We start from the raw sequence: 26,368 nt of genomic DNA, 5'->3' as shown, positions 1-26,368 counted from the left end.
ATTTATCTAACTAAATAATATATTTTGTGTACATTTTATTATGAAAGCGAAAATTACTGAAGGAAAACTGTAAACTAAAAATCTACACTGATACTTTTTTCTTATTTATTTGCCTTCATTTCTAATAATAAAATAGACATTTTAATATTGCAACACGCTGATTTCACTTGGTGAAATAATGTAGCCGACGCATCCACTCGGGTTACAATTGGAAAAAGAAAGAAAAAAACAAAAGAATACACTATCGCAAAGGTTAAAGGAATACGGAATAAAGGAGCGTCCCTTGTTAACCGTGGAAATGCAATAGCCGTTTCGTAGTCCCGAAAAGGCAGTATGCGAAGGTCGCTAGAAATATTTGTCCCAGAAATACCTGGGTCCCAAAACCTTGACCTGCCGATGGTGGGCCACGGCATTATGCGACTGGTCCCACGTACTTTCAACAAGGCCCTACGTGCCAAAAATTTCTCAATGCTGTTTTGTGAGTGCAGCGAAAAATGAAGGCAGAATTTTGATTGATGAGGTTACGGGAAAAAAATTGGAAAGACCACGTCACTCGTTAGCGTAAAGTTTCTTTGCGTATTGTTAATTTTTTTTTCAGGCCTGCTGTACTGTTTCTTTATTACAAATATTCTTTTACTTGGATTTTCTCGAAATTTCCTTCAAGCGGAGAACTTTTTAGGAATTTTTACTTTTATTTCTTTCTGGTGCTTCTTTTTTTCTTTTCTTATTCTTTTTTTTTATTTACAACAAACCATTCAATTTCATTTCATACATCCTGCAAAATTAAATGTAATAAATAATAATCATTGTGAAATTCTATTAGACTAATTGTCAAAGTAGCCTGGCTTTTTGTGATCGTTTCCAAGTAATTTAAGATCAAAGTATTTTTTTGCCATTCCATAACATCACAGACATTTTTCAGCTTTTCTGTTTCTAAATATAACATTTAACGTAACTAACGTTGGCGAAAATAGAATTACATCTGCTAATCTACATTTTTCAAATAGTCGAGTATTTGATTTATTTGAGGGTCTGGTAAAAAACACTTTTGCAATACAATAGTAAAAATAAAAGAGGCTTCGTGTTCCAATATCACAGTAAAGCCGGCTAAATGTTTTAAAATAAACATTTTTTTTTTTTTGTTATACAGTATTTGTAAATCACAGAATAATAGAACATTGTTTGAATTTATTATGTCTGTAGGTATATACATATATCGCTTACACCCATATGGGATCAAAGTATATGCATTTATTTTAATCAGTTACCCAAAATAAATTTGAATAGAATTTATTTAAGATAGTTGAAATGAATTTACAAGGTACAGAGGAATAACACCCGAGTCGTGATGAATGGCAACGCATGGGGAGTATCATGGGTGAGACAGTATACTCTGTTATGTCCATGGTACTGCTCATGTCTATAGACGATGGTTACTGCTATCCATCAGGTGGGCCGTCAGCTTATTTTCCATTCTATGTTACATAAAATAGAAAAAAAATCTCCTGCCAAGTTTTCTTTTTAATACAATCATACATTTATTTTTTCAGTTTCAGCCTCTTGTAACAATGATCTCGTAAAAACTCTTAACACGAGATGGCGCCAAAATTATACAAGTAATCATTACATAGTATAAAACAAAGTCGCTATCTCTGTCCCTATGTCCCTTTGTATGCTTAAATCTTTAAAACTACGCAACGGATTTTGAAGCGAATTTTTAAATAGAGTGATACAAGAGGAAGGTTTATATGTATAATACATGCATAATATTGTAGAGAAACACTGATAATTTTAGAGGTTTCTAATGTGATGTGATATAATATGCACCCGTGCGAAGCCGGGGCGGGGCGCTAGTACGTATGTCGACGTCTAACATTTGTACCTACTCAGCATTTTTGCTTTAAACCTTGCAATATAATTTTAACTACAATTCTAATACTAATACCATTCTGTTATAGCCTACTACTACTAGGCACGACTCCCTCCTCGTAAAAGCTTAACATTACATTGTTGGCCATACGGTTTGGTATAGTGTTTTTATTATGTTGTTATTATTATTATTTCAGCCGTTAACTGTCCACTGCTGAACATGAGCCTTCCCCATAATGGGCGTTTTGCCAGTAGTTGCCACGCTTGGCAAGTGGATTGGCAACCGCAGTTAGGCTTTTAGAGGCATTTTAAGAGGGACGCTGCTGCCCATCCTTCGCCCTCCCTTAGTCGACTCTTACGACACCCACGGGAAAGGAATAGGTAGCTTATTCTATGCCGGGACCACATGGCGATAGTGTTTTACTTCTAGTTCATTTTATTTGTTACTGTGCTCAGGAGTGGATAAAATATTTTAACTTCATCACTGTACTATAAAAGGTTTTTATTTATTTTATTTTTTATACAACTTAGAATGGCAAACAAGCTGACGGCCCACCTGATGGAAAGTGACAACTGTCGCCTATAGACATGAGCAGTACCATGGACATAACAGAGTATACTGTTTCGCCCATGATACCCCCCCCCCCCCATGCGTTGCCAAAAAGGTATGGATTTTAACCACACCTCCACATAATTGCATTGTCTCAAAGAACTGTTTTACTCATAAAAACTCATTATAATATGCAAATAGAAATTCCTTGTCCTTATCTTAATGCATAATTTTACTAATGAGATTCTCGTAAGAAACATTTTCCTGAATTCCTGAAAAAAACAAACCTTATCACTGTATACGATCCCTTGAGAATAACTAAGATACACACATCTGATATTTCAAACCCTCCAAACAGGGGGAGAAAGGAATTGTTAGCAATGGAGACTAAAAAACCCATTGCTAGCAATATGCCCAACCAGTTCGACCTCCTCGTAGTTCCCCCTAGAAACTACCATGGTTAATTCCTGATGAATTCATCATGATGGGCCAACTGGCCTGTTTTCATTCTCATCGATCAACCTTCACTGGTGCTCCGCCAGTGTATCCCGTTAGCGCAGGGTTACCATTCCAATTTCACCTATAAAAAAAACCCCCTCCAAACACTTAGATTCCCCTTATTAATCCATCATCATGCACTAAATGGTAATTAGGACATTTCGCGTACAAGTCGTAAATTAATTTATACCACAGCAGTACTATTCTGTAAAGCCGAATTCGATTTTCACTAGCGAACTCGTCAGTGATTTACATTTCATATTCTGTAAGCAAATAAGATTGATGTCGGGACTATTTGGTCGAGGTGATGGCGTAATGAAAGGGGGTAAGTGTACTATCGTTCTTAGAGACTCATTTCAGTTTCCAAAATCTATTTCATTAATAATCATTATCATATCAGCCTTTAACTGTCCACTGCTGAACATAAACCCCCTTTGGTTTTGCAAGTAGTTGCCACGCTTGGCATGCGGGTTGGCAACCGCAGTTAGGCTTTAGAGATGTTTTAAGAGAGACGCTGCTGCCCATCCCTCGCTCTCCCTTAGTCGATTCTTATGACACCCACAGGAAAGGAATTGGTGGCTTATTCTATACCGGGACCACACTCATGGCCAATATTTTATTAGTATTATGTTAATAATCGCGATTGCAGCATTTGGTGGAACTTTGTGTATATATGTATGTATGTATGTGTATATTAACATTTTTAAAAACACATCCACAAATAAGGGGTAATATTCATTTTCTCCGTGCAATCATGTTAAGAAGATTCTTCAATTTCAATCGATTATGTGAAAAAAACCAATGTAAATAACTTTTGAACCAAATTCCTTAAAAAAAATAATATTAAAAATGCGTAACTTTGTAATGATGAATGAATAGATAGATAGATATTTGTTACTCTTTCACGCAAAAGATACTGAAAGGATTAGAAAGAAAGTAACGCGGGTAGGTCCTAACTTAGCAGAGAGGATGCTCTGATCCACGTGGAGGAAGTTGCGGAATATAGCTAGTTTATTATAATATTTTTTTTAAGAAGTACTAGTATTTTTCTAATAACATCCATATAATTTCACTTCACTTGTCATTCAAAAAGCTTATCAATTCTAAAAATATAAAAATCAGACGAAGTGAAATTGTTAGTGAAGTGAAAACGAAGCGAGTTGCGAGTTGTAGTGCGAACCGTTACAGAATAGTGTCGCAGTTTATGCGTCTGATGCCACTTCCAAGGTCTCTGGCAAATCTGTATTTTATGTCCATGATTAATATTCCCTTTAACATTTGAAGGCCGCTCAGATACACCCCTAAGCGTTGCTTTTGGCCTCGAATCAGAAATCCTGTTTACTTATGTGCGGCCTACAATAGTTTACGGAATTCAGTGGATTTACTGATCATTTGTAATCATATTAGTTCGTATTCAAGTCGGTATCAAAGTCGCATTTATTTTATTTGTGTATTTACTCTTTATTGCGCCATTTATAAAAATAATAAATTAATAAGAAATGATATAAAAAGCGATCTTATCGCTAAGCAATCTCTTCCAGACAACCAGGACTGGAAGATAAAAAAAACAACAGGTATCTAATGCACTGTTATATATAAATACTATGGCCATATGGTCCCGGCATAGAATAGGTCACCCCTTCCTTTCCTGTGGGTGTCGTAAGAGGCGATTAAGGGAGGGCAAACGATGGGCATCAGCGTCCCTCTTAAAACATCTCTAAAGTCTAAACGAGGTAGCCAATCCGCCTGCTAAGCGTGGGCCTAATGGCAAAACCCCCCACGACTTATGTTCAGCAGTGGACAGTTAAAGGCTGATATCATGATGTTATACAAACATATACATAGTATATAAATATACATCTATTTTTTTTTTTCAAGTAAAAATCGTCATCTTCCTACCCTTATCCCAATTACGAGTATTATATAGGGTCGGCGTAATACGGTTTTATTCATATTACAAAAAGATTTTTCTTCAAGTAATAATAATAATATTTATTTAATTAAATTTTATTTAATTTAGTTTAATTTAATTAAAGTAATCTAATATATAAAATTCTCGTGTCACGGTATTTGTTACCAAACTCCTCCGAAACGGCTTTACCGATTTTTATGAAATTTTGTGTGCATATTGGGTAGGTCTGAGAATCGGCCAACATCTATTTTTCACACCCCCAATGATAAGAGTGACCCTCCCCAATTTTTTTTTTAATTTTGACAATTTTTTCCATTTTTATTTTATTATGATTTAGAATTGAAAAATACATACAACCATAAATATTCACTGTTTTACGATCAACTCCTGTTTTTTAATCGCGATTTTCATATGCTGCAATAGGGTTGCAAGATGGCAATCCAATATAATAATTGTAGTAGGATAAATTTTCATGTATAGTTCTAAAAATAATGTATATAGTAAAACAACGTTTGCCGGGTCAGCTAGTAATATTATAAATAAATCTAAATATCCAATAAGGTCTTGTTAGTTTTCTGCAAAACAATGCAGCGACATTTATTTAATAAACCTTATATTGTGTTTACAAAAGCGTTACTCGACTTGTAGTCGTTGTGATGAATTTAAGAGTGTACGATTTTTTTTATATTATATTATCATACGGTTTGTACTTTTTTTTTATACCACTTAAAATGGCAAACAAGCTGACAGCCCACCTGATGAAGTGGTAACCGTCGCCTACAGACATGAGCAGTACCATGGACATAACAGAGTATACTGTTTCGCCCATAATACCCCCCCATGCGTTGCCATTCCTGAGGACTCAGGTGTTATTTCTCTGTACCCAGTAAATTCACGCCATATCCCACCCTTCAAACCGAAACACAGCCATGCAAACACAACTGCTTCACGGTTGAAACACGAATGGGACAGAGGTACTCAAGCAATCGACTTTTGTACAAAGTCTCCCTCTGGTGGTCGGCGCATGGAGAGGGGGGGGGCATGCGTTCCTGCCATGCCATTCCTGAAGACTCAGGTGTTATTCCTCTGTACCCTGTAAATTCACCGCCATACTTTAAATAAAAGCATCTAGAAGTCCATAATATTTCTTACATGCTTTCTAACGGAGGTCAATGCTCGAGATATTCAATAATACTGTTATTTTTGGCGCAATATATCTGGCATATACTCCACGGGCTCTCCTCAGGCCCTCGTATGAATATCACAAGGAATATTTTAGACCTTACGTCAATTTATTCGGTAAAAGTTATTTTGTAATAAACAAAATAAACTACAACAAGGCATAAGTAAAGTATTTTGAGCCCAGAAAGATTGCTTTGAACAATATAACTATATTAGTGACATTAATATAGTAAACATATATAATATATAGTAAATATATATATATTTACCAGAGGGAGACTTTGTACAAAAGTCGTTTGTTTGGGCACCTCTGTCCCATTCGTGTCTCAACCGTGAAGCATTTGTGTTTGCATGACTGTGTCTCGGTTTGAAGGGTGAGATATGGCGTGAATTTACAGGGTACAGAGGAATAATTCCCGAGTCCTCAGGAATGGCAATGCATGGGGGGTATCATGAGCGAAACAGTATACTCTGTTATGTCCATGGTACTGCTCATGTCTATAGGCGACGGTTAACACTTTCCATCAGATGGGCCGTCAACTTGTATGCCATTGCTTTGTAAATTTGGTACAATGACTCAGCAGATGTCGCTTTTATCAAACATTTGCTCTATTCCGTGGTTTTGCTCGCGTGAATCATTAAGTTACATAAAGTATACTATGTGCTAAATTAGGATATAACCTATTCGTATACCTAATTTCATTCAAATCTGTTTAGTAGTTTTTGCGTAAAAGAGTAACAAACATACACCCATGCATCCATTGTTACATCCTTTCGCCTTTATTATATATATATATATATTATTTATTTTAATAGGATTGTTTGTGCTTATATACAGGCTATGTAGTACAGTCAACTTCACGTTTGTTAAAATATAGTACTTTATTTTGTTTTTTAAACGTTGGCTAAGCATAAGCAACTCCTCTCGTGTTGCAAGAGTTTATGGGCGACGGTAGTCGCTTCCGATCAGGTGGACCGCCTACTCATTTACATTAAAAACATATATCGTAACAGCAGTTCTATGTGGTCTCTCTTCTGGGGCTTTGACTCACATAAATAGTGATAAATAGTATTCAAATTATATTATTGAAGGATACACCACAGTCTAAATAAATCTTCACAACCAGTACTACAATAGACATATCTATTTAAGAACAATGCGTCCAGAATTATAATCTAATCGTACAGGGGGGAAAAGGGATTGTTAGTAATGGAGACTAAGAATCCCATTGCTAGCAATATATCCAACCAGGTCGACCTCCTCGCGGTTCCCCCTGGAAACTATCATGTTTAATTCCTGATGAATTCATCATGATGGGCTAACAGGCCTGTTTTCATCCTCATCGATCATCCTTCACTGGTGCCACGCCAGCGTATCCCATTAGCGCAGGCGGGGTTACAACTCCATTTTCATCCAATAAAAAAAAATATCTAATCGTACAGGACTTTGTACACACACAAGGGAGCACAGTATAAAGAAGTATCAGTAGTCCAATGCTTTTGGACTACTGATTGTTCGTTACACTGTGCCCGTACCAGTGTATCGGATATCAGCAATTAACATTCGACACCGACGTCGTATCGGATAATGTGAAAATGCTCTACAAATTCATTATTTAATTTTGCGTAGGTATACGCATAAAAAAAAAACCTTTCCCAATTACCGTAGTGTTCTTCAGTGTATTTTTTTTTTACGTCTCTCGTTTTGTATTTACAAATAATCTAAACAATACCGTTTATTTGTACTCGACGAGTTCTATTGATTTTGGGAATCTTTCCAATTCAAGTCTTTGTTAATACTCGTGATAGCAAATATTTATGTCTTTATTTTTAACAAGAAATATATTGCGCATTTCGTGTTTGAAGTTTTGATTATTTATTTCGTTAATAGATGTTTAGAAACAAAATATATTTTTTTATACGACTACGGTAGCAAACAAGCATACGGCCGTGTGGTCCCGGCATAGAGTAGACCACCCCTTCCTTTCCCGTGGGTGTCGTAAGAGGCGACTAATGGGCGAGGGATGGGCAGCTGCGTCCCCCTTAGAACACCTCTAAAGCCTAATTGCGGTTGCCAATCTGCCTGGCAAGCGTAGAAACTACAGGCAAAACCCCCCAAGGGGAAGTACTATGTTCAGCAGTGGACAGTTAAAGGCTGGTATGATGAAAATGATGATGAATTATTTATTTTATACTAACTTTTACCCGCGACATCGTCCGCGTCTTTATGTTCACTGACCGGAATAAACATACATACATATCTGTCACGCCTGTCTCCCATTAGGGTAGGCAGCAACAGTGGAATCCCAAACGCTTCGATTCAAACAAACCTCTTCCGCTTCCTCCACACTCATCAATCTTTTCATACACGCTCGCCGGTTATGGGTACTTTTAATTTGGCCCTTCTTCAATACGACTAGGATAAGAAGTAGCCTTAATCTTCTCCATCCCATTTTACGGAATTAAGCATTATTTGGCGAAATTCCATGTAATACATAATTCAGTAAAATGTATATTCTATGCCGGAACCATACGGATAATAAATGTTCAAGGTAAAACACCGCAGTGGAAGCGTTTTATAAGGGAAAGATTCTGTCTGTCGAAGAGGACTAACCTGGCATCGGCTTCGTGAGTTTTTCTGCTGTAGGTGATCGGCAGTTCTTCCTCAACTCCTATATGCACGCACACACAAATTCTTACAGGTTCTTCAGGGCACATACAGTTTAAAACACACAAATTACATTTGTTTTACAGGAGCAAGCGTCCGCGCACACGCCTCCATTTTGTTAGTACCATCTTTTTTTACTCGTTAAACTAAGGTGGGAGAAAAATAATAATGACGGACTCCAATATTGTAAACAATCTGTGTTTTATTACAAAGGATTAAGGTTTTAATTTGAACAATAAATAATTATAAACCGACCAAAGGCACGTGACTATTCTAACATCTTATCACTGAGTATCATTCAGGTTCAGGAGTTCTTTTTTTCTTTTTATACAACTTAGAATGGCAAACAAGCTGACGGCCCACCTGATAGAGAATGGTAACCATCGCCTATAGACATGAGCAGTAACATAGACATAACAGAGTATACTGTTTCGCCCATGATACCCCCCATGAGTTGCCATTCCTGAGGACTCAGGTGTTATTACTCTGTACCCAGTAAATTCACGCCATATCCCACAATTCAAACCGAAACACAGCCATGCAAACACAACTGCTTCACGGTTAAAACACGAATGGGACAGAGGTGCCCAAGCAATCGACTTTTGTACAAAGTCTCCCTCTGATAATAAAATGGAATAGCAACGCAAGGGCGAAACAGTATACTCTGTTATGTCCATGGTACTGCTCATGTCTATAGGCGACAGTAACCACTTTCCGTTAGGTCGGCTGACAGCTTGTTTGCCATTCTAAGTTGCATAAAAAAAGATAGGTACCAGAAATTTCATTAGATATTTTATAACACGTGTGTTAATATATGGGAATAACGTTCGAGATACTACGCAGCGATATACCACTGGTTGAATGAAATGTATCTATTACATACATTACTCCTCTCCATCCAAAGGTTCTTTTAATGGGTGATAATGGAATGGTAACCCCACCCGCGCTATCGGTATACACCGGCGGGGCACCAGTGAAGGATGATAGGTGAGGATGAAGCAGGTCAGTTAGCCCATCGTGATGAATTTAACAAGAATTGTTCACGATAGTTTCTAGGGCAAACCACGTGGAGGTCGATTTAATAAGGCGTCCATCCAAAGGTTGCGTGGAAGAGATCGTTTTTAGCGATAATACCACCCATTGTTTTGTTGTGATTATTTCTTGTAATTGTTTGTATTTATAATAAGTTTACTATTGTAATCTTTTGGAGGAAACAATAAAGAGTACCTATTTATGTATGGTATATAATATTATAGAATAAGCAGTACTACAGTGTAGTTACCCCTTTCCCTCGGGCTAAGGTATCGTTAGTTATGAGGTTCCAAAGCCTCAGTCCAAGCCAGTTAATCCTGTCGATTGCAAAAATAATGATAAAAATCGGTTCAAACTTGTAATGATATCTTGTAATTTATAATTAAAGATTTTGTTCCACAAAAAACCGACTTTAGTTGTGACAAAACAATTTTGATCTAAAAATTAAATTACTGCTTCGATTTTGATAAAATTTCTATTGGACCAATCTGTAAAACCAATTATACCTTTCAGATAAAAAAATTTCCAAATCGGTTTAGAACTGACGAAGTTATGAGGTAGCAAACTTTAAAAAAAATCGAATCGCGAACCTTCTGTTTTTACAACACGGGGCAAACAAGCATGCGGCTCACCTGATGGTGACTACCGCCGCCAAGAGCACCCGCAACACCGAAGTCATTGCGATGCCGGCCTTTTAAAAAAGATTATATGAAGTCTATAATAAAATGAATAACTATTTATGAAGTCGATTGACAACAGACTTGATTTAAGAACTCTCACTTATTTGAGGTCGGTTAAAAAACTGAAATACTATCTGAGGTATATATTCCTTACCGTTTTTTGTGCCCGCGCTTGTTTACACGCGCGTGTCGTTGACACGGTAATGTCTTTTATATAAATGACGTTCAGGGTGCGAAGGCTTTTGATGGATACGGGAATGCAAGCTGCGATCACATTGGATTGAATATAAAAATAGATTTAGAACTTTAATGTGTTTTCAATTAATATTATTATTTTATTTATTTATTTATTCAACTCTTTATTGCACCATAAATAAAAATATACAATGGCAAGTGAATAATTCAAGTGAAATACAGTAACATAAATACAGATTGAAATATACACATAAAGGTACAAAAGGCGGTCTTATCGCTAGGGCGATCTCTTACAGACAACCTTTGGTTAAAGGAGAACAGATAGAAGTGGGTAGGTGGCGCAAGAGTGAATTAATAATTTTTCGTGCATAAAATACAAAAACCTGTAATGCACATAAATATCGAATACGTATAACCTATTAAACTACTTACTATAACAATAATATTACATTAAGAAAGATCAAATATTTAAATTTCACAATAATATCTGTGATATAATATCACATCACTCTGTGATAATTGCTATTTTTTGCTATTTTATTTGCAAAGCAATTTTTCAAATTAATATGCTTATATGTTATTTTAAAGCTGGTAAAATAATACTGACTGATTTAGTTCCTTAATCAGAATATCTGTGATATTTGTGAAAACTTTTTTAAAGGAGGCATCTGGAAAATTATATAATTATTATGAAGTAAGCCAACAACAATTAGGCGTATTTTGTAATAAAAAAATAATTGTATGACAACATATTATTAGGAAAAATACATAGTAATAATAATAATATGAAATTTATCAGCATTCAGTCCACTAGGAACATTCTAGAATTGCAATTCGTTTAAAATATGTGAACATTTTTAGTGTAAACTCGAAATAAGCTATTAATTTAAAATAGCTATTTAATCCAAACAACATAAAAATTTTAAAACCGGGAACACAATTCTCGAAGTCCTTGAAAACGTTTTAAGTATCCACAAACCTTCAGAAGATGCATAACCATACCCTTGAGAGCCTTTTCGCTCTGCAATAAGCCATTCGTTACATCCTCCAAGGATAATTGCTTGTGGATGGTCAGTGATAGGCATCCGGGTTCAGTTTTGGCTTAATGGAGCTTTGTCGATATTCACATTGTCCTTGGTCTCTTAATGTGCTTTGTTGATTGATTTCGTAAATTTATTACGATGTATCTGACCTTCAAAATTATTAAATGGGATTATTTATATCTAAAAATAGTTTAAATATTAAATTATTTTAAAATGGTTTTGGTAATAAGTAAATTTTGTTACGCAAGACTTGTAGACCCAAAAAAAAGCTCATAATAATATTTATAAACTACATTGTAATATTTTTACAATGTAGTTAAATAATCTTTTGGACTGGTCCAGAATAAATTATGATACTGTAAAATATTATGTCAATACACCCACATACACATATGGTATATAAAAATAATAGAGGCGAATGATGGTCGCGTACAGCGCGGTTTCAGAGATGTTTTGTTCCAAGAACGCTCAGGTTATGGAATGAGCTCTCTATCGAGATTTTTCCAAGAGACTATAGCATTGGATTCTTCAATAAAAGGGTAAAGAGGTTTCTTCAATACCGCTGGTATTGCAGGCGTTCATAGGCTACGGTAACTGCTTAACATCACGTGGGCCGTATGCATATTTGCCACTACAGTGGTATAAAAGAAATGACTAAGCATTTACTTTTCGGAGTCACATAAAAAAATTAAAGATTAACGAAATTAACATTCTATAAAATACTAGCTGACAGCTTATACATGATTTGTAGAAAATATATTTTTAGTTCAATCAAGAATAGCTAACACTATAAGTGTGTGGGAATGTAGTTATAGTTGAAAGAGGAATTAAGCGTTGTACACAATTAAAGTAGCTAGTTGACCCGGTGTGCATAGTTTTCCCCGTGTTAGCTTTTTTTCTATAAAATTAACGCATATTGGAGATCGTCATATGAACGGTAGGTATCAGCAATTAACTGAATATTATTATTTCTTTTTCAAATCACGATTTGTCACCTAGCTGTAAGGTCAAAATTATAATCCTATATTATAATCCTAGTTTTGTTAAATTTTTTCAAGGTCTCACTTTGATATAGTAATAATTTCTATTACAAATAAAATACACAAATGGAATGTGTAATTTTTAATTATATTATTTATTTTAAACCTAATAATCTGACGTAAAAATAATGTTACAATCTCGTGAAATTGGTCGTAAAAGTCTTCACTGGAGTCGCTATAAAGCTTTTATGGAACATGTTGAAAACGGCGGTTTATCTTGGAGCTGTATGCAAAATGATGTTAATCTTTACGCCACTTCGCATCACCACAGGACCCTTGTCCTTCAAAGTTAACGAAGTAGCGAATCTTCTATAAGGATTACTCCAAAAACTGCTTTAATCTTATACGAGAAGTTCCATGGGTGTCTTCAAGGTTGACTCATGTCAAGTTTGTAAAATAAATTCTTATCACTTTCGTTTTAAAGTGAAAATCTTCCAAATTCATAATTCTTTCCTTATTTTGGTCTAAATAAAAGGTTTTTTTTTTTTTTATGCAAACATGCTAATGGCCCACCAGATGTAAACTGGTAATCGTCGCCTATAGAAATAAGTAGTACCATGGACATAACAGAGTATACTGTTTCGCCCATGATATTCCCCATGCGTTGCCATTCCTGAGGACTTAGGTGATATTTCTCAGTACCCTAAATTCACTACCATATCTCACCCTTTTAACCGAAACAGGCCCGAATTACCTTATATTTAGTTTAGTCCAAGTAGCATTTTGTTCTTTTTAGCAATCAACAATATACTTAATCGAGGAGTATAAAATGGTTTAAATATCATTGGTAAATAATGTTTAACCCGATATATTGGCAAGGAATTCTTTAATTTGAAAATCTAAGAAAATGAATAGAAATTTTAGCAGCTTGGATTTGTTTACTTTACATCAGGAAGTTATGTTGTGCACTCACTTACGTTTTAGACAAGGTCGCGATTTCGCCTTGACTAGTCAAGATGTATGGGATTCCTGCGCTCTTCTTCCTTAACCTTCATGTCTATTGCTCTCAAGTAAATTCGTGTAGCGTTCCTTATAATTAATGAACGTTTCAAACGATCCTTGGTGCGCTTATCCGGAACATTACATAGTTACGAAAAAATTTTGGTTTAATTTTTAAGGCAACAAAAGGAAGGGTCAGAATATTGTAGTCTCTATTTTTTATATTATTACAGAACAGATTCACTAACTTTGAAATCTATAGTGTTTATGATAAATTTTTAATTTAAGTAAATCAATACAAACGTTTTAATTTAAGTCTAATTTTTTGAGAGGTAACATCTTGTCGTTACGAGCTAACAAACGTTAAAGAAAAACATACAATCGAATTGAAAACCTCCTTCTTCTGAAATCGGTTAAAAACAGCAAAGATTACAAAATGTACTATTTTAACTAGTATGTATTTTTCAGTCACAGTGGTCTCAAATATAAAGAAGAAAATCCAATGAATAAAGAATGATATATTTTTGCTGCTAAATAATTTTAGATGGATACTGATTCTATTAAACGCTGGGCCACCTTATACGACATGACGATTTTTTTAAGAGCACAATAGAAAGAAAGATAGAGAGCAAAAGAGGAAGAGGAAGACCGAGGATTACCTACATGGGACAGATAAAGGAAACACTAGGCGTCATGTCGTATAGGGAGATAAAGGATATGGCCTGGGATAGAGCTGGCTGGAGGAAGATGCATGAATTGGTTGCACCGACAAGAGGAAACTCTTAAATGAAAAGAAGACTGATTCTATTATCTTTTTTAACAATTTTTTATATTAAATCTCGATATGATAAAGCGATATTGTATGCAAAAAATAATTTTCAGAAGCAACAATGGATGAGACACGTAGCTTTAAGAATCGATTTTCCTAAATTATGATTAGCAACCCGCCCCACAAAGCAGAGGCAAAAACAGATGACCTTAAACGTATTTGCAAGAATTTAATGGATGCAAATGGCTCTGGATCATTTTTTATTAATAAAATTAATAGTGATAATGGTATACTTGAAATTGGAAGAAAATATTTCAAGTTTAAAGTTGAAATTACTGGCGGGTTATCTGATAGAGAGACGTAACCATCTGCTTTAGATATAAACTATGAATCGCAGAATAAATTGTGGTACCCATGATACCATTTCTGTAGTACCACTTCTGAGAAGTATAGTGTTTCGGTTGCTTGCCAAGCGTGGCAACTGCTGGCAAAACTTCTTATGGGAAAGGCTTATGTACAGTACTGGACAGTTAATTGCTGAAATGATGATGCTAAGCTTTCGTATCCTGTAATTTCGTTTTTATATCCCCACCTTATAAACCAAAACAGAGTCGTCCAAGCACAACTTTTTAACGGCAGAAACATGGGTAGGATTAAGTTATCCATGCAGACGACTTTTGTACAAAGATTTTTTTTATTCAACTTAGAATGGTCAACAAGCTGACTGCCCACCCGATGAAAAGTGGTAACCGTCGCCTATAGAGCAGTACCATGGACATAACACTACCCTACGCTTCACCAACAAAGGTCGTTTGCGAATTTGTTCCTCTTAAAATTAGCTAAAGAGTAGTTCTAATTCACTGTTTTCGTACAAATATTATGTGAATGTGATTAGTATTAATGGTCCTGTATTTTTAATGATAAATCAGTGTGCATATTGTTCTTTAAATAAAATACAGTAAACATAACAATAAAATTAGTGCAAATACCGTATACATTGCAAGTGAAACAAACCGCCGCGGCTTAACGCGTAAGTGCCGTGGAATTCACGGCGCTTAAGACCTTCTTCTCGTGAGGTGTGTTAGTACCTTCTTTTCAGCGGTCGGTAGATTAAATTTGTTTTTGTAATAGTAGCGGTGCATGCGAATATCAATATGGCTTCAAAACACATAACTTGCGCTGGATGTCTCAAAACTGTGAAGGGTAAACAATTTCTAAAATGTATTAACTGTGATAAAACTTACGATTTATTGTGTGCTGGAGTAAGTGAAAAACGATACAAAAACTTGTACTGTGCTGTAGGAGGTGACCGTAAGTCAGTCTGGACCTGCCCGGAATGTATAAATAAGAAACCGAAAGGTGACACAACGAATACTCCAGTACGCCGAAATGATTCACGAGGGCGCTCATCTGAAGAAACTCCGGAAGACTCGCCTCCGATCGGTGATAATGTCACGCTCCGTTCGAACCGAATGGTAAATGCAGATGGTGATTTAACTGATTTAATTAAAAAAGAAATACGAAATGCTATTCGGGCCGAAATGGCACCAATGAACGAAAAACTATTTGAACTACAAAGTTCTGTACAATACATTAGCAATCAATATGACGCGTTGATTAAAACCACAAATACAATAATGCAGGATTACAAAAATATGGAGTCCAACAATGAGAGATTACATTCGATGATCTCTTCATTGAATTTGCGTATTAATGTATTGGAACAACATTTGAGAGAGAATAATCTTGAGATTCAAGGAGTCCCAGAACAAAAAAATGAAAATATTGTGACTATAGTGAACAGGATTGCGGATGTGGTGTCTCATAAGCTAAAGGATGAGGATCTGTTAAACTGTACAAGAGTGGCTCACAAAAATAAAGATAACAAGAATCCGCGAGCTATAATAGTTCAACTGAGAAGTAACCGTTGTCGAGATGAGTTTTATTCCGCCGTAGCTCGTTATAACAGATCACACCCCAGTGGCAAGCTTGGATCTTTTCTACTAGATTATACGGGTCCAAACTCACCTATCTACGTGTCCGAACATTTATCACCCGCGAATAAATCACTGCATGCCGCTACTAGAGCCAAAGCTAAAGAACTTGCATACAAATTCGTCTGGGTTCGGAACGGGCGTATATTTATACGCAAAAATGAAACATCACCGTTTATTCACATCAGGAGTGAGCAAACATTGAATTTGTTGGACTGATCTATTCTTATTTTGTATTTGTTTCTTATTTTTTTTTTTTGAGATATCAGTTTATGTATTTTAAATTTTCTTTTTATTATGGATAAGTTAACTGTTTATTTCCAAAACATTAGAGGTACAAAATCTAAAACTACAGACATATTTGGTTCGATATTAACTAATAATTACGATATTATTTGCTTGTGTGAGACTTGGCTTGATGAGTCGGTGGCTTCTACTGAGCTGTTTGATGATAGATATATTGTTTACCGCAGAGACCGTCCTGCGAAATTCATGAAACAATACAAAAAATCTCATGGCGGAGGGGTACTTGTAGCTGTTAAGAAATGTTTTATATCTGCCGAAAAGCCGCTTTGGCAGTCATCTCTAGAGGATATATGGGTTAGCCTAAAATTAAAATATGTGACTTTGAATATATGCACAGTATATTTGCCAAATTATATACCTAATGACGTTTTTAAAGATCTACTTGGTAATTTTGAGAATATTATTGCGACATCGTCAGACCAAACACTAATAGTAGGTGATTTCAATTTTCCTGAGATAGATTGGTCCAGTAAACGATTCACATTTACAACTAATGTTAAAATTTGCGCTTTGCGAGAATTTATGAATAGAACAGACTTATCACAATCTAATTGCATTGTTAATAATCAGGGCAAAATACTGGATCTTGTATTGAATAATAGTCAAACACCTTGTATTGTAGTAGAGGCTCAAGAACTTAGCCGTCGCGATAACTTTCATCCCCCAATTGAAATCACATTAAACTATGGTAAGCAATGTCTTTTGAAGGAAAATAAAACTAATAAATATAGATTTTATAAAACTGATTACTTAGCATGCAACTCAGAACTTGAGCAGGTACATTGGAGGAATTATTCAGATCTTGATTGTGATGATTTTTTACTTGTATTTTATAATCATTTATGGGAAGTGATCGAAAAGTACACTCCACTATCTAAGTCTGGTAATTCTTGGCCCACTTGGTTTTCTCATGCATTAATTAAAATATTAAAAGAAAAAGAGAAGTTTCATTCTAAGTTTAAAAAATACGGTAATCCACGCGATTTTGATACTTATTCAATGCTTAGATCAAGATCTAAAGCGGAATTTATTAAATGCTATAAAAAATATTTAGAAAGAACTGAAAATAATATTAAAATGGATATTAAAGCTTTTTGGAAATATACAAAATCAAAGAGATCAACAAACGTTTTACCAAGTCAAATGCATAATGATTCTGATCTAGCAGATAGTGGAGGCGATGTTGCAAATTTATTTGCAAAATATTTTGTATCTGTTTATAATGCTCACTCGAAATGTAGTACTTATATACCGAATTTCCCTGAATCAAGTAATACCATCTCTTCTGTTATTATAACTGAATCGGATATCGAAGCAACTATAAAATCTTTAGATGTTACGAAGGGAGCTGGTCCAGACGGTATACCACCTATTTTTGTTAAGAACTGCAGGAAAGCTTTGGTAAAGCCGCTATGCATATTATTTAATAAAAGTTTAAATATGGGCAGTTTCCCAAAATTATGGAAAATCGCTAAAATTGTACCTATTTATAAAAAAGGGGATAAAACAGATATTAAAAACTATAGACCTATTAGCATACTTAACTGCTTAGCAAAAATTTTTGAAAGTATAGTTTATAAACATATTTATTTTCACATGAAACCAGTTATAAGTAGCAAATAACATGGTTTTGTTACAGGCCGTTCAACAACCACCAACCTTTTGACATATATACATTATATCAATAATAGTTTTAATAAACATGTGCAGGTTGATTCGCTTTACACAGATTTCGCGAAGGCCTTCGATAAAGTTGACCACAATATTCTTTGCCGTAAGGCATATCATCTTGGTATTCACGGAGATCTTCTAAGATGGTTAAATTCTTATATTTCTAATCGAACACAATTAGTAACGGTTCAAGGTTATGATTCAATTCCCTATGAATCCACATCTGGAATTCCTCAGGGCTCAAATTTGGGACCTCTGTTATTTATTGTGTTTATTAATGATCTTGTAGAATCAATTTCGTGCAAATGTATTGCCTATGCTGATGATATTAAAATATATAATGAAATTTCAACTATAGAGGATTGTTTTGCTTTACAGAAAAATCTTAATAAATTACATGAATGGTGTATAAGTAATAATATGTACTTAAATATTACAAAATGCTACCTTATAACTTTCACTAAAAAGAAATTTCCGATTCAGTTTTCATATAATATTAATAATGTTTTAATGAGTCGCCAAACTGTTGTCAAGGACCTCGGAGTATGGCTGGATTCAAAGCTGACTTATTCACATCATTACGATTATATTGTCTCAAAAGCCAATAAAATGACTGGTTTCATTTTCCGAACCGCAAAACCTTTCCGAAATCCAATTAGTATATTAATCCTTTATTTTGCGCTTGTTCGAGCAGTTTTAGAGTATAATGCTGTCATATGGTCTCCCCAATATAGCACTCATATTGATAGATTGGAAGCTGTTCAGCGGCGCTTCCTTCGTAATTTAAGTTCAAAGCTTGGCATGAGACGTAAGCTATCTACATATGAAAGTCGACTAAATTTTTTTGGTATTACTACGTTAAAATCTAGACGTTCAATCCAAGATTTGAACACGCTATATAAAATTATAAACGCAAAGTGGGATGCTATCGATCTATTAGGCCATGTTCCGTTTAAAACAGGAGGTAATAAGAGAATATTAAAATTATTTCATGTACCTTATTGTAATAACAATGTAACTTTTAATGATCCTCTCTTCCGCATGTGCAGACTGTATAATAATTGTAATGAATTGGACATTTTTGCTTATAATTTAAATTCTTTTCTTAAAATGGCAAAAGAAGTGTCTGAGTTTAATATATAATTGTTCTCATTTTCTATAGTTATTATATATAATGTTGAATCTAGTATAAGCTAACGCTGTGCGTAGCAATTAATGGTATACAATTTTAAAACAATTAATTATAAAATTCATTATATTTAATTTAATGTGAATTGTAATACTGTTGCTGTGCCCAAATAAATAAATAAATAAATAAATAACAGAGTATACTGTTTCGCCCATGATAACCCCCATGCGTTACCATTCCTGAGGACTCAGGTGTTATTCCTCTGTACCCAGTAAATTCACGCCACATCCCACCCTTCAAACCGAAACACAGTCATGCAAACACAGCTGCTTTACGGTAGAAACACAGTTGCATAAAAAAAAAATCAAGCATAAATAGTATTTGTACCCTCAGTAACAAATTAATATATACTTAATTACCGATAATGCCAAGATATTGGAACCAATTTGATTTTGAGAACTCGTTATTTCATAAACGTAGTCAACAAGATATGCCTAAACGGTGACATTTGATTGACATTTAATTTCCACAAATTATATACGAGTTTGCCTAAATTAGGTAAACTCTTAATGTCAGATATATATTAATCAACATTTTATTTATATCTTTATCTGATAAAACAAACCTTAAGGTGTTGCGGAAGTATTAAGAAATTTTGATGGGATTTGGAGTTTAAAATTTCTTGTTTATTGTTACTGCAAAAGTTTTTAAATACTGATTAAACTTTACAAAGAAGGTTTAAACAAAAGATATAATAAATCCTCACAAATGCAACAATTGCCTGAACAAAAATCAGATTATTGCCACTTCAGTTTACTTATCTCATTGGCTATGACGGTAACTTGAGTTCTTTTGTGAATATCTTCTATTCGGATTCTATCATGCAAAAACTGCGAGCATAGCCCTCTCTATAGCTCTCTGCCTATATAATAATTATAAATACGCAGAAAAAAAGTAATTGAATTATTTATACTCATTGCAAAAATAGAATTTAGAAGAAAATAGATTGTTTGATGGCTTTTAATATGATTAAATAATTTGCACTTGAAGGTACAATGTGAATCATAGAAAATATCGAGGTCCTTTACTTTAACGTCAAGTTCTTTAGAAAGAGAACAAATTCTAGTAATGGGCTGGTGTAATCCTAAGTTAGTTTTATATTGGCCAATACTGAATGTTTTGTTAATGATTTTTATTGTATTCATCCATATCGAGCTATAATTTATGACATGTAGCTGGTACCATCAAAAATAATCCTTAAGAAATTTATAAAAACTTACATTTGGAGCATAACATTATATGGGTGTGAGACATGAACAATGAAAAGGAAAGAAAGATGCTTAAGACATTCAAAATGTGGACATGGAGGAGAATGGAAAGGATAAGCTGGACAGAAAAAGTAACGAATGAGAAAGTCCTGAAAACAGTGAATGAAAAACGAAGATTAATAAAAACAATAGAGAATAGAAGAGGCAAAATGCTAGGCCACCTTATACAACATGACGATTTTTTATGAGCATAGTAGAAGGAAAAATAGAAGGCAAAGGGGAAGACCAAGGATAGATAAAAGAAACACTAGGTGCCATGTCGTATGGGGAGGTCAAGGATATAGCCTGGGACAGAACTGACTGGAAGAAGACTTAGTTGCACCGACAAGAGGAAACTTTTAAATGAAAAGAGAGAGCTAGTACCATGGCAACAGCGAACATCGGTAGTACCTATAGTATATACCATTAGGACTCCGTCATATTCTACTGCGTGCTATATTATCGCTGGTTGACCTACTGGTTCTACAAAGAATATTACCGGTGGTATTATGGGTGAAACAGTATACTCTGCATTAAGTGGGCCGTTAACTTGTTTGCCATTCTAAGTTGAATAAAAAACAACATATGATTCAGTGCATAAAGATCATTTCATAAAATTCCTCAATCTAGATTTGGACCAGAAACCTATTTACGCAAGACAGCACACTTATCTCTGTACGAAGGTCATTTATTTATTTATTTATAAAAGACACACCAACAATATGCTCACAATAATTAAGTAGACAATATACAATGTTATTAGTAAGTAAAAGAGAAAAACTACTATTAAAAAATGCTTAAATCTAAGTTTGAACAAAAATATCTCACTCCTCACTACCAAGCTTAAGGCCATATGAACACATCAATTAAAGGTGTATATAAGTAAGGTGTATATATGTCATCAAAATATCTAGTGTTATTGAAATTTCAAGCTTACATTGCTACTGAACCACGGAGCTTGTCAAAAGACGACATTCTTTAAAGTTTTAGCCCTCAAAGATTTACGATTTAACCCATGTTTAAAAACGACAGTTTAAATCTGTTTTTATGGCACTAAAACTTCATTGTTAATTAAAAAATTATATTCATTTTAGTTAATTTTAATCTCTCACGTTGTTTACACATATCAATTCTAAATCAAGTAAGTACGAACAATTTATATATATATATATATATTATTTTTTCGACTTCATCTCAGAAGTCTTCTTCAGAATAAGCTGAAGTGGATATTTCTTCTACAACATCGCAGCATCTCTCCTTAAAATTTTCAGGACCAACAAACATAGTAAGTTCTTTACATTCGCATTGTCCAGTTACAAATAAAAAAAAGTTCATTGGATCTATAAAAAAAAATACATATTGATTTTTAAATTTTTATTTCACAATATCAAATCTATGTGGGTTTATGTTCATTTTTCAATGGTGTACAGCTATGATGGGGGCGTGTCGTACCACTGGTACCACTGGGGCAGCGTGTACAAGTGGTGCAGCGACTACTGGGTGTGGTACTGCGACTGAATGCGCGACCACCGGCTGGGCTACCACCGGATGGGCCACCACCGGATGGGCCACTGGCACTACTGGGGCCACAATGCCCGCTTGGGCAAAGGCGATGATAGCCAGAAATACGGTCTGAAAACATTTTTTCATTAATTAATCGCATTGTAAATTAAATATAGTTCTGGCCTCCTCAGGAACGGTAACGTATGCCAGCCCCCTCAGGAATAGTAACGTAGGCCAGTCCCCCTCAGTAATGGTAACGTATGTGCTATTCATGTTAATATTTATTTACCAGCAATGGTTACTATTTTCCATCAGGTGAGACATCAGCTTGTTTGATATTTTAAGTTGCATAAGAAAATTAAGATTGCGTTCCACAAAAAAAAAGACTTAAAAACCAGTTATTTTGATTTAAAAAATAAACTTATGAATCGATTTTAATAAAATTTCTATACGACCAATCTGTAAATATACTTTCAGATAATAAATGCAACAGAATTGAGAATCTCCTTCTTTTTGAAGTTGGTTAAAAATGTGAGTTAAATCGACATCATCATCATCATCATTATTATCTGCCCATTGTTGAACACAGACCTCCCTTATAGACTGCCATAAGGAATAATCTTGAGCCAGCTGTGTCCACTGACTCCCAAATCGACATATATTATACCATATAACTCACGATAGTTTTTTTTTTTATACAACTCAGAATGGCAAACAAGCTGACGGACCACCTGATGGAAAGTGGTAACCGTTGCCTATAGACATGAGCAGTACCATGGACATAACAGAGTATACTGTTTCGCCCATGATACCTCCCATGCGTTGGCCAGTCCTGAGGACTCAGGTGTTATTTCTCTGTACCCTGTAAATTCACGCTATATCCCACCCTTCAAACCGAAACACAGCCATGCAAACACAACTGCTTCATGGTTGAAACACGAATGGGACAGAGGTACCCAAGTAATCGACTTTTGTACAAAGTCTCCCTCTGGCAACCGTTTCTTTTACTAATATGAAACTGATCATTTAGTTTTAATTTAAAATTCGTTTTAATTTAAGAATATTGGTAAACAAACAATATAGTTACTTTAAAACCTTCTACTTTATGTTGATTAAAATATATACATCTTTTTTTTTATTTGGCACAAACAGCCATTACATTATAGTGACATTTTATGCATAAACTTAAAATATACTTATTTTTTTTTATTAATTCTCATTTACCGTCATTAACATCGAAATAACCTTAATACAAAAATTTAAAATGAAATTGTTTAATCGAAACAAAAGCTACGCTCAAAATGACGGTCTAGATTTTTATAAAATACAGTTTATCATAAGATTTTGTCTGTTACAATTTACATTTTAATTTTTGAGAATGATTTATAAACCATTTTAATCATCGCATGTAATTCAGTTTGAATTATCGCAGTATAACGATTTAAATATGAAATATTCAATGGTATATTATACTAGAGAGTTTATGTAATCCGTTTTAAGATTCTAATCTAAATGGTAATTTTTTTAGTCGTTTGATAATGTTGGTAGTGTCTTTTATAAAAAAAAAAAAACTTTATATTGTTAAAAGATATCTGCAAAGAAATCTGAGAATAAATCAACAACAATAAATGTCGAACCACGAATCATATTTCACAACTTCTCTCGCAGATTTATTTCATATCGAAAATTAGAACAAACGAGAATTTTTCACGAAAGATCTGAAAATCTTTACGAAATATCTATCTTATACATTTTTGTCTAAAAATAAAATGTTTTTCTTTTATTACTGCGATTAAATTACCAGAGGGAGACTTTCTACAAAAGTCGATTGCTTGAGTACCTCTGTCCCATTCGTGTTTCAACCGTGAAGCAGTTGTGTTTGCATTACTGTGTTTCGGTTTGAAGGGTGGGATATGGCGTGAATTTACAGGGTACAGAGGAATAACATCTGAGTCCTCAGGAATGGCAACGTATTGGGGGTATCATGGGCGAAACAGTATACTCTGTTATGTCCATGGTACTGCTCATGTCTATAGGCGACGGTTACCACTTTCCATCAGGTGGGCCGTCAGCTTGTTTGCCATTCTAAGTTGTATAAAAAAATATTCATAAAAATTTAAAATATATTTTAAAAATATAATTCACAGTCTTGTGAAGAAACAAGCACTGTAACTAAAGATTATGATCTGTTATTATAACTTATACCCTTGATCTAAGCTTTATCAACAGAAGCCCACTTCAAATTTAGATATTGCCTTTTGACGTTTTGATATAATAATATTTGAAATAGAAACCCTAAAACCAAATTTTGAGATTGTAATAGCAATTAGAGGTGTCTTGTAATATTCATTATGATTTACGTGTAGTGATCAAATCTCGAATTCGAGTTTTAGAAATTTGAACTCTCTTCACAGTAACTAAGAGAGTAATTTAAGAAAGCATATATGTAAATATATGTTATATATTATATATAATAATAATAATAATCTTTATTTCACTCTTTGTTACAATATTGTTTGAAGTCCCTAACTCCCGAGGTAAGTATGAAAAAACCTGTTTCAGGAGTTAGTGCCCTCTTCCATATGTTGTTGTACATTTTTAGTGAAACAATATGAAACAGAGAAGCAACAAATACAAAAACAAAAATTACAATGGAGCCCATAATTTTAGAGAAACAATAATTTATGGGTTCAGTGAAATTATGATAAAATTGTATGTGTGTGTGTGTGTGTGTGTGTGTGTGTGTGTGTGTGTGTGTGTGTGTGTGTGTGTGTGTGTGTGTGTGTGTGTGTGTATGATATATGAATAGGTTATATATAGGTGTATGTATATATGAGAAAAGATAGATGAGTAGGAGTGGATATATGTAAATTTAAGAATAAGTAGGTTTTTAAGGTAATATGTATATGTTACTTTCTGTTCTCTTAAAAAGTTAACAGTAGTAAACTTAGTAAAAACACTATAAAGAAATTACAGGGCGGATTATTAATTTTGATGGGTGATAAGAAAGTCAACGAAAAAAATAATAATAAAAATTAAAAGCAAAAAAATTATGACTCTATAAATAAATATAATAACTAATATATAAATACAATACCAGTTTGAACATTTTGCTGTGGGATTTGTTTGTCTTTGTAACCGACGACGCTTGTCGACTGTGCCCCCAGATTACCTAGCCAGCCCTTTTATAGGTCTAACTGTGACCTAGGTTATGTATCTATGTGTATTAAATATGTTCTGTTTGGCAACACGAAACCTGAGAGCACTTTATACCACAATCACTTTGAATACAGTTTTATGTTTCAAAAATTCTCAACTACGAACTTAGGTATTAAATGTAAACGTCGATCGGTTGTTTCAGCGTGGATTAGCGAGAAAAAGAATATTTTATTTTTTAATTCTGTATATTATGAATTAAAAATGTGATGTAAGCAGATATATATATATATATATATATATATATATATATATATATATATATATATATATATATATCAATTAGAGGTCAAAATAGAATAAAAATGTAATCTACATTTATCTACTCTTCCTTCCTCTACTCTTCCTAAAATTAGATTTTAATGACCTTTATTTTTTTTTATTCTAACTCCAAAGTATTATTTTCTGCTAACCACTAAAATAGTCTATATTTTTGCTATATTATTCTGTGACATGTCGTATAGGAAGATCAAAGATATAGCCTGGAATAGAACTGACAGGAAAATAATGCATAATAATACAAAAGGAATCTCTTGAAACAAAGAAAGATGATTATTCTATGATCTTGAATTTTATTCTTTTTTTTTTCTTTTTTAAATAGAGAAATCTATTTTAAGAAAAATATGAACGTTTATATAGTTAATTGCTGGTAAGCAAGTAGGTTGGTACATAGAAAAATAGATACTCTTTGTTGTTTCCTCCAAAAGATTACAATAGTAAACTTATTATAAATATAAATAATTACAAGAATTAATCACAATTGGACTGGATGCCGTGACTTATCTCTCAATAGTGCACTTATTTTTTTTTTTTATTAAATATTACACGAAACATTACGTAATATGTAAATATTGCGTAATGTTTC

At 34.0% G+C, this 26,368-nt stretch overlaps 2 protein-coding genes across 2 annotated transcripts in view; one reads left to right on the top strand and one right to left on the bottom strand.

Moving 5' to 3' along the window:
- Positions 1 to 26,368, top strand: part of LOC113516388 (neuropeptide SIFamide receptor) — a 195,021-nt gene that overhangs the window by 95,227 nt on the left and 73,426 nt on the right. The gene's annotated exons all lie outside the window — the stretch shown is intronic.
- LOC116413740 (uncharacterized) lies at positions 22,144 to 25,477 on the bottom strand. The gene is made up of 2 exons (XM_031914598.2): positions 25,385 to 25,477; positions 22,144 to 22,416 (listed from the first exon to the last, which is right to left on the bottom strand). The coding sequence occupies exons 1-2, from the start codon at positions 25,394 to 25,396 to the stop codon at positions 22,201 to 22,203; spliced, it is 228 nt and encodes a 75-aa protein (XP_031770458.1). The 5' UTR covers positions 25,397 to 25,477; the 3' UTR covers positions 22,144 to 22,200.

Source organism: Galleria mellonella, unplaced genomic scaffold (assembly GCF_026898425.1).
Source record: "Galleria mellonella isolate WM207_F2 unplaced genomic scaffold, CSIRO_AGI_GalMel_v1 utg44, whole genome shotgun sequence".
NCBI classification, from domain to species: domain Eukaryota; kingdom Metazoa; phylum Arthropoda; class Insecta; order Lepidoptera; family Pyralidae; genus Galleria; species Galleria mellonella.
Note: the sequence above shows the minus strand (reverse complement) of the source record. Positions and strands in the feature narration are given on the sequence as shown.